The 14590-nt window shown below is 46.9% G+C and overlaps 1 protein-coding gene across 1 annotated transcript; it reads right to left on the minus strand.

Moving 5' to 3' along the window:
* Positions 1-40: 40 nt before the first annotated feature.
* On the minus strand, positions 41-13911 carry LOC149320227 (cytochrome P450 2G1-like). Its single transcript, XM_089508302.1, has 10 exons — positions 13897-13911; positions 9513-9757; positions 8660-8822; positions 7693-7842; positions 7438-7598; positions 5797-5973; positions 3934-4075; positions 2654-2841; positions 619-760; positions 41-222 (listed from the first exon to the last, which is right to left on the minus strand). Exons 2-10 carry the CDS (start codon positions 9729-9731, stop codon positions 41-43), a joined length of 1524 nt encoding a protein of 507 aa, XP_089364428.1. The 5' UTR covers positions 9732-9757; positions 13897-13911.
* Between the last annotated feature and the right edge of the window lie 679 nt (positions 13912-14590).

Genomic DNA, 14590 nt, shown 5'->3' on the forward strand with positions numbered 1-14590 from the left:
GTGCCTTTGCCCTAAAACGGACGCAAGGCCAAGGCTGGGGTCAGCGAGGCTCCAGGCACAGCTGGTAGGCGGGGGGGATGTTCCCGAACCCACTGATCCGGGGGCAGAGGTCAATCTCTCTGGGGGGCACCAGGGCTCTCAGGCGGAAGTTCTGCAGGACGGTGGTGAAGTAGAGGAAGAGCTCCATGCGGGCCATGGCTTCCCCCAGGCAGACACGCTTCCCTGGAGGAGAGAAGGAAGGCCGGGCAAAGGCCATTAGCCAGGAGGACACATCTGGACACTTCCAGACAGTAAGGGATATTCAATGGTGGAACACACTCTTTTGGAGACTGTGGTGGAGCCTCTTTCCTTGGAGGTCTTTAAGCAGAGGCTGGATGACCATCTGTCAGGGATGCTTTGATTGAGAGTTCCTGCATGGCAGAATAGGGTTGGGCTGAATGGCCCTTGGGGTCTCTTCCCACTCTATGATTCTATGAAACTATGCACCTATGGTGGTGGGGTTGAGCTACATGGCCCTTGCAAGCCCTTGCAAGCCCTTGCAACTCTTTAGATACTCTCATTCCTGCAATATGCGTTTGAATGAATGAAGCAAGAAGGAAGCAGAAAGGAAGCCGGTACCTGAGGAAAAGGGCACAAAGGCATCGTTCTTCTTGAAGCGGCCGTTCTCATCTAGAAAGTGCTCAGGGTTGAATTTCTCAGGGTTGCTGAAGTATTTGGGATCACGTAAGACTGAGCCAAGTAAGGGGAAGACGTTGGTACCCTGGAAGAAACCGAGGACAGACGGGGGCATTTTAAGTGCCATGGAAATCTCGTGTATAAATCTCATTTGTATTAGACAGTGCTCTGTGCAAAGATGAATTAGAAATTGCTAGAACTGAACTACATTCTGTAATGCAGCATCCAAAGTTGTACCGTTGTGAATATTGGCCAGTTAGCAAGACAAGTTGATGTCTGTTTTCACTACAAGAGGACTATACTACACAAGAAAAGAAAGGCGAGGCTGAGTGGTCCCGTTCAGCAAAAGGCACGCTTGGATAACCGCCTGCCCTTGGAAAGAGAGCAGACGTGCCAAAAGGGGGCATGCAAAAAAGGGGTTGTGTGCCACCTTGGAGCCTGGGCTGCGGGAATGGAGGGGGAAATTAAGTAAATAAAATTATACATACATCAATACATAGATACATATATTGGTTGTTGTGTGCCTTCAAAGTCATTTCTGATTTATGGCAACCCTAAGGCAAACCTATCCTGGGGTTTCCTTGGCAAGATGGAGGAAGTTTCCCATTGCTTTCCCCTGAGGCTGAGAGAGTGTTACTTGCACAAGGGGTTTCACCTGGTGGGTTTCATGGCCGAGCTTCGAATCAAACCCTGGGATAGGGGCCAAGCAAGGCTGCATCCTATCCCCTTCCTTGTTTAACTTATATGCTGAAAACATCATCAGAAAAGGAGAATTGGAATCAGAAAAAGGAGGAGTGAAGATAGGAGGAAGCGACATTAGCAACCGAAGGTAATGCGGACAATGACACCAAAATAGTAGAAGAAGGCATTCAGGAATTGGAACAGTTAATAAGGAAGGTCCAAGATGAAAGCGCAAAACGTCTGATGCTGAACATAAAACAAAAAGAATGACCGCAGAAGAAATACTCAAATTCAATCTAGACAATGAGGAAATTGAAATAGTAAAGAAAGCCCATCTCTAGGATGAAGCCTTGACCAGAATGGAGACTGCAGGCAAGAAATAAGGAGATTAGGAATGGGAAGGGCAGCTATGAAGGAACCGGAAAAGCTACTGAAGAGCAAAGACATGCAACTGAGCAGCAAAGTCAGAATGGTCCAGGCCACTGTATTCCCCATCATCCCCATGAATGGATGGGAGAGCTGGACAGTGGAGGAAGCAGACAGACAGAAAACCAATGCATTCAAAATGTGGTCCTTAGGATGATCCCATGGAGAGCCAAGAAGACCAACAAATGGGTCCTTGGACAGATCAGACCAGGGCTCTCCTTGGAAGCAAAGACGGTCAAGCAGAGACTATCGTACTTTGGCCACATCAGGAGAAGGCACAGGTCACTAGAAGAAACAATAATGCTAGGAAAGGAGGAGGGAGGAAGAAAGCGAGGAAGACCACAGACCAGATGGAGAGACTCAGTTAGGGGCTTATTATGGGCAAGGGCTTATTGCGGGATCTGGGCAAGAATGCAGCGGAGGAGAGGGACTCCTGGAGATGTCTCTTCCACAAGAAAGGCATGAGTCAGAACCCACTCCAGGGCAGCTAGCAACAACAACAATACAGAGACATAGTCCAATGCTCAAACTACTATACCAAGCTGGCAACTCTGGAGACCAGGGTTCAATTCCCAGTTTGACCATGGAAACCCACTGGGTGATCTTGGGCAAGTCACATTCTCTCAGCCTCAGGGGAAGGCAATGGCAAACCCCCTCTGACCAAATTTTGACAAGAAAACCCCATCGTAGGGTCACTTTAGGGTCCCATAAGTCAGAAGTGGCTTGAAGGCACACAACAACAGCTATACACACAAATGTATATTCATCCCTTTTCCTTCCTTCCTTTCCTGGCTCCCCATTTTATGTTTATTTTATTTCAAGGATTTATATCCCACCGGTCTCCCGCAATGGGGCTCCAGCCGTGTCTCACCTTGGGGAGGAGGTACCCCCTGAAGTGGGTGTCCCGGGTCACGGTGTGCGGCACGCCCAAGGGGACAATGTCCGTCAGCCTCTGGATCTCATGGATGACGGCGTCTGTGTAGGGCATGTTCATCCTGTCCTCAATGCCAGGGATACGGTGGTGCCCAATGACATGATCGATTTCCTGGTGGACTTTCTCTGCCAAAACAACATTAAAAGAAAGGTTTTAGGTATAGGTTTCCTGGGGCTGGTGGAAGGGCATCATGCTTAGAACATCTTTGAGAGTTGGGAAACCAGAAGATGCCAGATGTCACAGAATCATAGAGTTGGAAGAGACCCCAAGGGCCACCAGGCTACTTCCTCAGATGCATTTGGTGGAGTGGAAGCCAATATATGCCATTGGTATGTGAAGTTGTCAATCCAAATGACAAATCCTTTGTGTATGGAAATGAAGTTGCAGGTCCCTTTTTAGTGATGGTCCTTAGTGCACAAAGACATAGGGAACTGGTCATGGTGCATGGAGATAAACTGGCAGACCCAGTTTTGCAATGGGACTGGCCTGTGGGGAGGGGAAGAGATGCATGTGGGGCAGCTCCATGAGGATGGGGTCAGACAGTGTTGAAGTGTGTGTAGTGTGTCAGGAAACCATTGTCTTTGTTCAATCCATTGCTGAGGGACAGTAGTTTATGGATGAATTCTAGTTCTGCTGTTTCTCTTTCCCATCTACCTTTGTAGTTCTTTTGTTCAAGGACTGCTGTTCCGAGGACTGAGAGGGAATGCCCAGGGAGACGGAAATGTTCTGCCACCGGTTCTTGTATATTCCCATTCCTAATGTCTGATTTATGTCCATTTATTTTATCCTTTGGTGCAAAGACTGACTGGTTTGCCCAATGTAAAGTGCTGAAGGGCATTGCTGACACAGTATGCTGTGCACAACTCTTCCTCTCACCAGAGGCCAGTCCCATTGCAAAACTGGATCTGCCATTTCATCTTTATGCACAGAGACCAGTTCCCTATGCCTTTGTGCACTAACGACCATCGTTAAAACTGGACCTGCAACTTCATTTCCACACACAAAGGATTTGTCATTTGAACTGACATCCTCACATACCAATGGCATATATATGCCTGTGCCTGGTTTCCACTCCACCAAAGTCTATGAAAGCTCATGCTGCCAACTTCTTTCTTTTAGTTAGGCTCAAAGGTGCTACATAAGAGAACTTGCATGTGTGTATCATGGCAAGAGGATCCCAGCCATATAGCCAGCCCCGATCCAAGTGCCCACCTTACCTTCTACTTCTGGGTGTTTCAACAGGAAAAGGAAGCCATATCTCAGGGTAGAGCTGACCGTCTCTGTTCCAGCAAAGAACAAATTGAGGGTAGTGAGGACCAAATTCTTCATGTTGAATTCACTGGAGGGGTTCCCCTTTTCCTTGGGGGGAAACAAAGGAAGTGGGTGTCTTGAATGAGGGCATGAAGGCCATAGATTTCCCCTGCTGTCTTGTTTTGTCTTTTCTTTTTACATGGTAATTTTATCTATTCCTCTAGTTAATTGTTATTATCTTAGAGTGTACGCCTTGGGCAGGCTTTTATATACTCCTTAATTTTACCGACTTTGTACAGCGCTGTGTATAATTACAGCGCTCTAGAAATAAATAATAATAATAATAATAATAATAATAATAATAATAATAATGCTGTTGGCAATAAGCGCCCAGAGCACCAAGCTGACTAAGTCTTAACTTGCAGGTTCCCTAGAGCCACCGCCACCCCATAACCATTGGCAGCCCCATAATTATGTGCCATGAGAACATCCTCTTGAACATTCTCAGTCTCCTGTCCACCCCAGTCATGCTTTCAAAGAGAGAAAAACAAACCCTTCTCTATCCCATGCATAAATATGCAGATCCCCATCACATCTGCTTCCCTTCTCAGTTTTCGTGGCTCTAAAGGTGGACATGTGGCAGCATTTCCCTCCAGCGGCAGAGCTCCAATCTGTATTCCAACTGCCTTTTCTCCTTCATGTCTGTTTTTAAAAATCCTCTTGTGTTCTTCTGAGATGGGGTGAGGAGGACACTGTCCCTTAAATATAATTCAACCATAGATATGTACAGTGGCATACCTAGTATATTTGAGACCCATGTGGATCATTTTTAATACCCCCTTCCTTCCTTTCTTTCTTCAACGGCCTTTCTGCATCTGGTGAAACTTCGCTTTCACACCCAGCCAGCAAAGCTGCCAGACCCAGAATTTCAGCCCCCCTTCCCACCAATGTTTTAGCACCCCATTCTGAAGTGGCATCCGGTGTGGTCCATACCCCTTGCAGCTGTCACGTCCTGCTCCCAGAACATGGACCTGGACTCAAAGGAGATTATCAGAGGGTGGGTGGATGTCTTTGTCCTGTCCTTTTCCCATCCTCATTGCATGATTGTGAAAAGATTTTCATACGACATTGTGCTCATCCTGTCAGTGTCCCGTCATTAAACTCAGCTGCTGCTTAATTAATTGCTGCTCCCTATAAATCCTCTGAAACCTCCTCAAGCCCTTCCTCAGTATGACACCCCTAAACAGGGCGCTCATATCACTTCTTAGCCTTCTTTTCTCCAGGCTAAACATCCCCAGTTCCCTAAGTCTCTCCTCATAAGGCATGGTTTCAAGACCCTTCACCATTTTGGTGGCCCTCTTTTGGACATGCTTTGGCTTCTCAACATCGTTTTTAATTGTGGAGCCCAGAACTGGACACAGTAATATTCCAGGTGGGGCCTGACCAAAGCAGAATAGTATGGCACCATTACTTGCCTTGATCTAGACACTATACTTCTATTGATGCAGCCTAAAATTGTGTTGGCCTTTTTAGCTGCCGCATCACACTGTTGACTCATGTTCAGCTTGTGGTTTACTACTAGGACTCCTTGATTCCTTTGCTTGCTCATTAGTTGGTGCCATGTCACACTATCAGCTGTGTAGCAACTAGCCTTTGGCTGGTTGCCCAGTCTGTGTTTGGGACAGCATCCCTCTAGTGACACCCCTGGATCCATATGAATCTTCTTAACTTGGTATCTTCCTCCCTGCACCCCACAGACCCTTTTCCAGAAATGAAAGGACAAGCCCAAGTCGGGCATTTCCTTGGCCTGGCATGCTTCTTTCTGGCACCTTCTCCATCTGGATAAGGAAGCAGTCGATGAAATCTCGTGGGTTGTTGGGATCGAGCGTTGTCTGATTGACTTTGACTTTCTCAGCAATGAAGTCCTTCAGCTCCTCAATGAGGTGGTAGATACGGTTGTGCCTCCCAGGCAGGTATTGCATGATGCAGGAATACATGTCATAGAGCTGGAAGGAAGAGCAATGCTTGAGTGGTCTGTTACCAACACTGAGATATTCTGAATTTTGGTGTGTGTGTGTGTAATTTTCCATATGACCCCAGATGGACCCTGCCAGGCAGTCCTCCATAATCCCTAAGGCAAGGGGACATGTCCACAACACATCCAAAGATGCCAAACAGGTAATACCATTGGGGAAAAAACCCTTGGGACATGCTAAGCAGACAGTTTGGGAGTTGCTAAATGGGATATTGGCACCTCCATTATCCGAAGGATGTCTCACTGGATGAGCCTGATAGGCTTAATGAAGCACCCATGCCCACCCTCAGTACTGCCAGACCATGATTTCACCCACTGATGTGGGATCACTTTTACCCAGAGGCTAGATCTGGCCTATATAAGGTCCCCCAAAGCCTTCCGTAGAGTGCTAGCTTGGTGTTCATGGGGACACTTTGTCACTGTGCTCTCCAAACTAGCTCCAGCCCAATCCTTCACTCAGTGACTGAGTCCCATGCCACCTCAACCAGTTGGATCCTGAAGCAAGTCTTCGCTTGTGTAAGTATCGCCATCAGTTCTGCCTCCATCTATTCAAACCTCCTCTCTTATTTCCTGAGTCTTGTATGAAGATGTGTGTGTTATTGACTTGCTGTATGGTTTTCTCCCAATAAAAGAAAGATTTACTCATAAGAAGTTTGCCTTTGCACAATTCCTTTGAATCCACCTTTCTATTGGTATACACGAAGGGAAATTGTCTCGAGGGTTATTTGTAGCCTAACCCAATATTTTGAGCTAAATAACATTCTCCTACATAGACTTTTGACTAGAGGCCCTCTCCATGCACCAGCGGCATCAGATTGGTTCCAGACAAGGTATCTATCACACCATCCCCTTACTTCATTTGCTGGATTTATGGGTGAGGCACAAAAAGGGCATGCTCCACTTGTAACTTTACGTAGACTTACCTATGTAATAGAGGTGCTAAGAAACCCTGTTAGTGAATTGCAAAGATGCATACACAGGACCCCAGCAAGAGTGGCCCTATGTGCATCAGGCTCTACTGATTTGTGTTGGCCAGTGTCCCAATACACAGTGGGAGTGATGCGCATTGATCCCTGTTGTGCATTGGTCATTTTCCTGACTCTCCTACATAGTAATGTAACAGCGGCCCTTTGTTGGATAGAGATGCCATGGAACTGTCCCATTGTAATTCCTGCAGAGGCATGTCCACATATGAAGACATCGGTCCTCAACAAGATTCTGGCCGAAGTTATCAACTCCGATGCTCTACAAGGGCAAACATATTTTTAATTCTTTACCCAAAGCCCAGTTCTTCTTGGATTCTTGCAAAACAACTTCTTGGAATTTTTTTCCAGCTCCTAAGAGTTGGAGAATTGCAAGGAACCTCCAGGAGTGGAACATTTTCCTCTTATCTGGTGGAAGGTGAGTTTCCTTCCCTCGCCTGTTGCCCACTTACCTGTGCCCATGGGGTGCTCATCTCAATGAAGCTTTCATTTATCATGTGCAGCAAGGAGAGGAAGGTCCTGTCTTCGTAGTCAAAGCGGCTGCCAAAGACAACTGAGCTGATGACGTTGGAGACCGTGCGGCTCAAGAAGAAAGTGGGTTCAAAGGGCAGACCTGGCAAGGATGGAAGGGAGAGCCATGGGTCCCACCTAGGATAGACCCCTCCCGCGACCCCTGGAAGCAACTGATGCAGGTGGCCAGCACCAACCTTGGGTCTTCCTGAATTCCTCCATCAGGTACTGAGCCTCCTCCTGGATCCGCGCTTCAATGGACCGCTTCCCCATCCCAAAATTCCTCAGGGTGGTCAGGGAAAAGCGGCGCAGCTGCTTCCATCGTTCCCCATTGGCCAAAGCGACCCCTGGAAAGGAAGGGGCAAGTGTTGACTGTGGAGGACAGCCTGGGCAGGACTGCAAGGTGTAAAGTTGTTTTGCTCCAGTCCAGTGCTTATTATACTAGAGGGTGGTGGTGGTAAGAAGGCTGCTCCTTTCCCCAAATACATGGCTCAGTCTGGAAGGCTCTCTGAAGCCCCCATGGACATTGATAGAGTTGGAAGAAACCCCAAGGGGCCATCCAGTCCAATCCCCTTTTGCCAGGCAGAAAGACCATCCAAGCCCTGACTGGGACAGATGACCATCCAGCCACTGTTTAAAAACATCCTAAACAAAGAAGGAGACTCCATCGCCCTCCAAGAGAAAGTGTTCCACTGTCAGACAGCTCTTGCGGTAAAAAAAGTTCTTCCTAATGGAATCAATTGAAATCTACCCTCCTCTAACTTAGAATCATAGAATCCTAGAGTTGGAAGAAATCAACCACTCTCCAGCACTCTCCTAAGTGATATGATAGCCCTGTTTAAATACTTGAAGGGATGTCACATTGAGGAGGGAGTAAGCTTGTTTTCTGCTGCTCCAGAGAACAGGACACAATGGCGCAATGGATGCAAGCTACAGCAAAAGAGATTCCAGCTCAACATTAGGAGGAACCTCCTGACAGTAAGGGCTGTTCGACAGTGGAACACACTCCTTCCTTGGAGTGTAGTGGAGTCTCCTTCCTTGGAGGTCTTTAAACAGAGGCTGGATGGCCATCTGTCAGGGATGCTTTGAGTGAGAGTTCCTGCATGTCAGGGACTGGATGGCCCCTGGGGTCTCTTCTAACTCTATGATTGTAAGTCTACTTACCAAAACCGTTGAAGTTGCGGTCAAGGGAGGCCAGCTCTCCTCTCCCACTGAATTCCTCAGCTTGATCCACCAAGGCTTCCTTCACTGCTTCATGCCCACAAAGGACCACAACTCGGCGGGGTCCCAGATGAACCGTGAACACGGGGCCATATTTGTCCTTCAGCTGCAGGAGAAACCAAAGCTCAAGAGTTCACAGGCAGTTGGGAATCGGTGTGTGTGTGTTGCAAAACAGAGGTTTATATATTAAAAAATCACAGGTAACATGGACAAAAGTGGATGGAGCGAAGTCTCCCACCCTTTCCTTAATAACACAAGAATTTGGGAACCATCCAGGGATTGGTGGGATATTCAGGAAAGACATAAGGGATGATCTGCACAAGACAGGATTAACTGATAGTGATGGTAGCTCTTAGGAGTTTATCACACGGGGAATATTGGAAGTTTAAACAGGTAGGAACCCGCAATTATCCAGTGTATTAGGCACAATTGCGCAAGTGGTGTAAGTCTCCTTAAGCCAGGTGACCCCCATCCTATACCTGTGCATTTCATTTTTCCACCCCAAGTGCAGTACCTTACATTTCTCCCTGTTGAATCATAGAATCCTAGAGTTGCAAGAGACCCCAGGAGCTATCCAGTCCAACCCCCTTCTGCCATGCAGGAACTCTCAATCAAAGCCCTCCCTGTGACAAAAGCCTCCAAAGAAGGACACTCCTCTACACTCCTGCAATCTGAAGCATGAGAGCTCTTGAACACACAACAGGCAAGTGCCCTGGGTTCAAATGCTCACACAGTGGTTCCACCAGCCCCATCCTCTCCAGAGTTTCTCATGCCAAAGACGGGGGCAAAAACTCACTGCCAAGAAGGACTTGAAGGCATCATCAGTCTTCACTTGGAGCAGGTTGCCGATGAAGGGCAGAGGGGTGGGACCCGGGGGCAGCTTCCCCTCCTTGTGCATTCGCTTCCAGGCAGAAAGGAGGGCTAGGCAGGAGAGGCAGATGCCCAGGAAGATGGTCAAGGCCCCTCCAGGCTCCATGGCTGGGCATTCAACTGGATGCTCTGGCTCCAGTCTCATTCACACGCCTTTTATAGGTACCTGCCCTGTAAGTGAAACTTACAGGTGCTTAGTAAATACCAGGAAAACAGATTGGATTTCAAGACAAGGTTCAGCAGGAGCCATCACCTTTCAGGAGGGACAGCTTTGACCCGGTGCCAAAATCCTGGCATGCATTTCCCCAAGACTAGCCTTCCAGCCTTTGGGAGTGGGTCCAGAGGAGGATCACCAAAATGGTGAAGGGCCTGGAAAGCATGCCTTATGAGAAGAGACTTTCTAGGGAGCTGGAGATGTTTAGCCTGGAGAAGAGATGGTTAAGAGATGATATGATAGAGCCCTGTTTAAGTATTTGAAAGGGATGCCATCTTGAGGAGGGAGCAAGCTTGTTTTCTGCTGCTCCAGGGAACAGGACAAGGAGCAATGGATGCAAGCTCCAGGAAAAGAGATTCCAGCTCAACTTTAAGAGGAACTTCCTGACAGTAAAGGCTGTTTGACAGTGGAACAAATTCCCTCGGAGCGTAGTGGAGTCTCCTTCCTTGGAGGCCTTTAAGCAGAGGCTGGATGGCCACCTGTCATTGGGGATGCTTTGATTGTGAGTTCCTGCATGGCAGAAGGGGGTTGGACTGGATGGCCCTTGGGGTCTTTTCCAACTCTATGATTCTATCACTCTATAAGGCTTGATGGCCCTCTATTGGGGTTGGTTTGATTGTGAATTCCTGCATGGCTGGATGGGGTTGAACTGGATGGTCCTTGTGGTCTCAAAAGTAAAAAGTGGCATGATTTTGTCCATTTTCTGCAAGGGTTAATGTCGCGTTCATGTTCAATTAACCCAAAGTGTCTGAAAACAATGCCGCTTCTGCAGGACATTCCTGGGATCTAAGCCCCATTTATCCACGGGATTTGGGCACCCATGTGACAGGTCCCCCTAAAATCTAGGGGCAAGGAGTCTTTAAGCTGCAAACAGTGGGGTGTAACCACCAAAGAAAGAGACTAAACTCCTCTGCATCCACTCAGACAAGGATTCTGGGAGTTGTATTCTTTAAAAAGTAACTTTTCCACACTGGTTGGAAGGCAACCATGGCACTCGGTTTGGCCCATATGTATGTTTTACCCTGCCCAGTATGACCCCTGAATTCTGTGGTTTTGCCATTGCATTGCATTGCCCTCCCTGCCCCACTGGCCAGGATCCACTCAGTGTCCTCCTACTCCTGTGTCAATTCTTTGCCATCTGCAATTGCATTTCTTTTCACTGTTGTGCAACAGATGTATTGGGTTCCTGGTTGTGTAACTGGTGTTCTACAAGGGCAAACATTTCTCATGGGATTCCATGCAATTGTTTGTCTTGAATGAATAGGATTTACCTGGATGCTGACTTGCCATTCAACCATTGATTGAATGGGTCTACTCTAACCAAGAGCATGTGATTGTAAGAGCCTTTTGCAGGCAAGCAAGGGCTAGCCTTGGTTCTGCACTTATGTAAAAGAAGATTGTGTTTCTCCCAGAGCAGGTGATGTTATGCAACCCATGTGCTAGCAGGACAATCATTTCGTCTGCCTCCTCCTCTTTTGTAATCCTGACGTTTGCATTCAAGTGTCACACAGTCCCCTTGGGAATGAATGCTGGGTGGAATGAAAGGCTAACCCATCTTCTAGAAAGTTTGAATCCTAGAAGCATAGAATTGGAGGAGACCCCAAGAAGGGCCATCCAGTCCAACCCCCTTCTTCTGCCATGCAGGAACTCTCAAGCAAAGCATCCCCAACAGATGGCCATTCAGCCTCTGCTAAAAGGCATCCAAAGGAGGAGACTCTGCCACTCTCCAATGATGGAGTGTGTTCCACCGTCGAACAGCCCTTACTCTCAAGAAGTTCTATCTAAAGTTTAGATGGAATCTCTTTTGCTGGAGCTTGCATCCATTGTTCCAGGTGCTGTTCTCTGAAGCAGCAGAAAACAAGCTTGCTCCCTCCTCAATATGACATCTCTTCTAGTATTTAAACAGGGCTATCATATCACCCCTTAACTGTCTCTTCTCCAAGCTAAACATCCCCAGCTCACTAAGTCATTCCTCATAGGGCTTCATGGTTTCCAGACCCTTCACCATTTTGGTCTCCCTCCTTTGGACACATGGCTCCAGTTTCCCAATGTCCTTTTTGAATTGCTTTGCCCAGAACTGGACACAATATTCCAGGTGGGGCCTGACCAGAGCGGAGTACAGTGGCACGGTTACTTCTCTTGATCTGGACACTATACTTCTATTGATACAGGCTAAAATTGCATTGGCCTTTTTAGCTGTTGCATCACACTTTTGACTCATGTTCAGCATGATCTAGATCCCTTTCACACTTAATAATAATAATAATAATAAAAATAAATAAATAAATAATTTATGTTTCCCTGCCTCTCCCAATTGGATCAAAGCGGGGTTACAGACTAATAAAATCACAGTACATATAATTAAAATTCTCTAACCAATTATAAAGATTAGATCCAACATATTAACTAATGGTTAAGAATAACCATACAATACACAATACAGTACAATTGGCAAATAAGCAGCATCTCATTCAGGGGCATGTCAGTCATTATCTTATCACATATCTGGATATGCTTGACGAAATAGTTCAGTTTTCACTGCTTTCCTGAATATCTCTAGTGAGGGTGCCAATTGGAGCTCCTCAGGAAGGCTGTTCCAGAGTCTCAGATCCCTTCCTGAAAAGGCTCTTCGTGAAGTGGAAGCATATTTGGGATTCGTAGTTTCTAATAAATTGTTGCCCGATGTTCTAAGGGTGCGGGGCGGATTGTATGGGGAGAGGCGGTCCCGCAAGTAACTCGAACCTGAGCCATATAGGGCTTTGTAGGTCATAACCAACACCTTGTTTTGTGCCCGGACATAGTCTTGTCAACCATGTGTCCCCCATCCTATATCTATGCATTTCATTTTTTCTTCCTAAGTGCAGAACCGTACATTTCTTTGTGTTGAAGTTCATTTTGTTAGTTTTGACCTCGCTTTCTAATCTATTGAGGTCATTTTGAATTTTGATTCTGTCCTCTGGGGTATTAGCTACTCCTCCTAATTTGGTGTCATCTGCAAATTTGATAAGCAAGTCCTCTATTCCTTCCTCCAAATCATTGATAAAGATGTTGAATAGCAAACTGGGCCCAGGACAGAACCCCACTGGACAACCCACTGGTCACTTCTCTCCAGGATGAAGGAGAAGCCATTGCTGACCACCCTTTGGGTTTCGCCAGTCAACCAATTGCAAATCCATGTAACGGTTAACAGGAGAAGGTTAAGAGGTGATAGCCCTGTTTAAGTATTTGAAGGGGTGCCATAGTGAGGCTGGAGCAAGCTTGTTTTCTGCTGGTCCAGAGACTAGGACCAGGAACATAGAATCATAGAGTTGGAAGAGACCCCAAGAATGGCCATCCAGTCCAACCCCCTGCCATGCAGGAACTCACAATCAAAGCATCCCCGAGAGATGGCCATCCAGCCTCCGTTTGAAGACCTCCAAGGAAGGAGACTCTATCACTCTCTGAGGAAGGAGTGTGTTCCACATTCGAACAGCCCTTACTGTCAGGAAGTTCCTCCTAATGTTGAGGTGGAATCTCTTTTCCTGCAGCTTGCATCCATTGCTCCGGGTCCTAGTCTCTGGATGCAAGCTCCAAAAGAGATTCCTCCTCAACATTAGGAGGGACGTCTTGACAGTTAGAGCTGTTTGACAGTGAAAGACACTCCATTGGATATTTTGATGGCCATCTGTCAATGGGGATACTTTGCTTGTGAGTTCTTGCATGGCAGAATGGGGTTGGACTGGATGACCCTTGGGGTCTTTTCCAACTCTATGACTCCTGTCCAGCCAATGGATTCCTACTGGTGTGGCTGGTTGGCCACTGTGGGGAAGGACATCCAGGAGCAGCGTGGTCCCTCCTTTTGTCAGGTCAGGGCTCTTCTTACATACCCTCTTTTGGACAATTTAGGAAGGACTTTCTGTCCATGCTCAGGAATGTGTTTGTGCATAATCTGATTAAGCATTTCTCTGTTTGCAAAGACACAATGAGGAGCTAATATGGACCATCTCCATCAGAGGTGCAGAGTTACTTGCTATTCATGCTGGATTTGCCAGTGTTAATCTTGTTCTTGCTGTCTTTTAAATGCCTTTTGTCCTTGGCAGCATCTCTGCCTGCTTACCTGCTTCCTTCCTTTCTTCTCCTGGGAGTGAAGAAAGTACCTGCCTTCTCAGGGGACTTGGGTTGCATTGGGTACTACATGCAGAAGAAGCATTTAGGGTTATTGATGGTGGGAGCCCCACATATGGCATTAAAACTGCTGCTGGAAGGATAAAACAGGAACATCCAGAATCATAAGGCACTACAATTCCATTTTGAAAATATATATGGTTCGAATTCTGTTATTGGCATACACACGGGCAACTCAGGATTACACAAAAATGCTTTTTTGGATGTTGTACTAAAGGCACCAGATCCCTCCTGATCTTGGAAGCTAAGCAGGGTGAAGCCTTGTTAGTACTTGGATGGGAGACAGCCAATGAATATCCGGTGCTGTAGCCTACATTTCGGAACTGGCAAAACCACTTGTGAGTATTATTTGAGTAAGAAAACCCTATGAAAAATTCATGGGGTCATCATCAGGCAGTAGTCCCAAAACTGTGCCCTTTAACGTATTTTGGACATCAGCTCCCAGAATCCCAGACTATTGGCCAACATAGAAGAGGCTTCTGGGAGCTGAAATCCAAAACCTCTTAAAGGGCACCGTTTGGGGACATAAGGCAACATGAAGGCACAGACACACAAAGAATGAGGGCATAAAAATACCCTTTAAAAATAACACATAAACCAAGGTCCAATGTCAACATGCACTCCGG

This window comes from Sceloporus occidentalis, unplaced genomic scaffold, assembly GCF_023333645.1.
Source record: "Sceloporus occidentalis isolate IW3139 unplaced genomic scaffold, rSceOcc1.0.p SCAF_2, whole genome shotgun sequence".
Taxonomy (NCBI): Eukaryota; Metazoa; Chordata; class Lepidosauria; order Squamata; family Phrynosomatidae; genus Sceloporus; species Sceloporus occidentalis.

Coding starts and splice junctions, on each gene's coding strand:
- LOC149320227 (XM_089508302.1), bottom strand. CDS start 9,731: ATGAGACTGGAGCCAGAGCATCCAGTTGAATGCCCAGCCATGGAGCCT. Junction 5,974..7,437: donor TGAGCACCCCATGGGCACAG/GTAAGTGGGCAA, acceptor TCTTCCTTCCAG/CTCTATGACATGTATTCCTG. Junction 223..618: donor CTTTGTGCCCTTTTCCTCAG/GTACCGGCTTCC, acceptor TCTCTCCTCCAG/GGAAGCGTGTCTGCCTGGGG.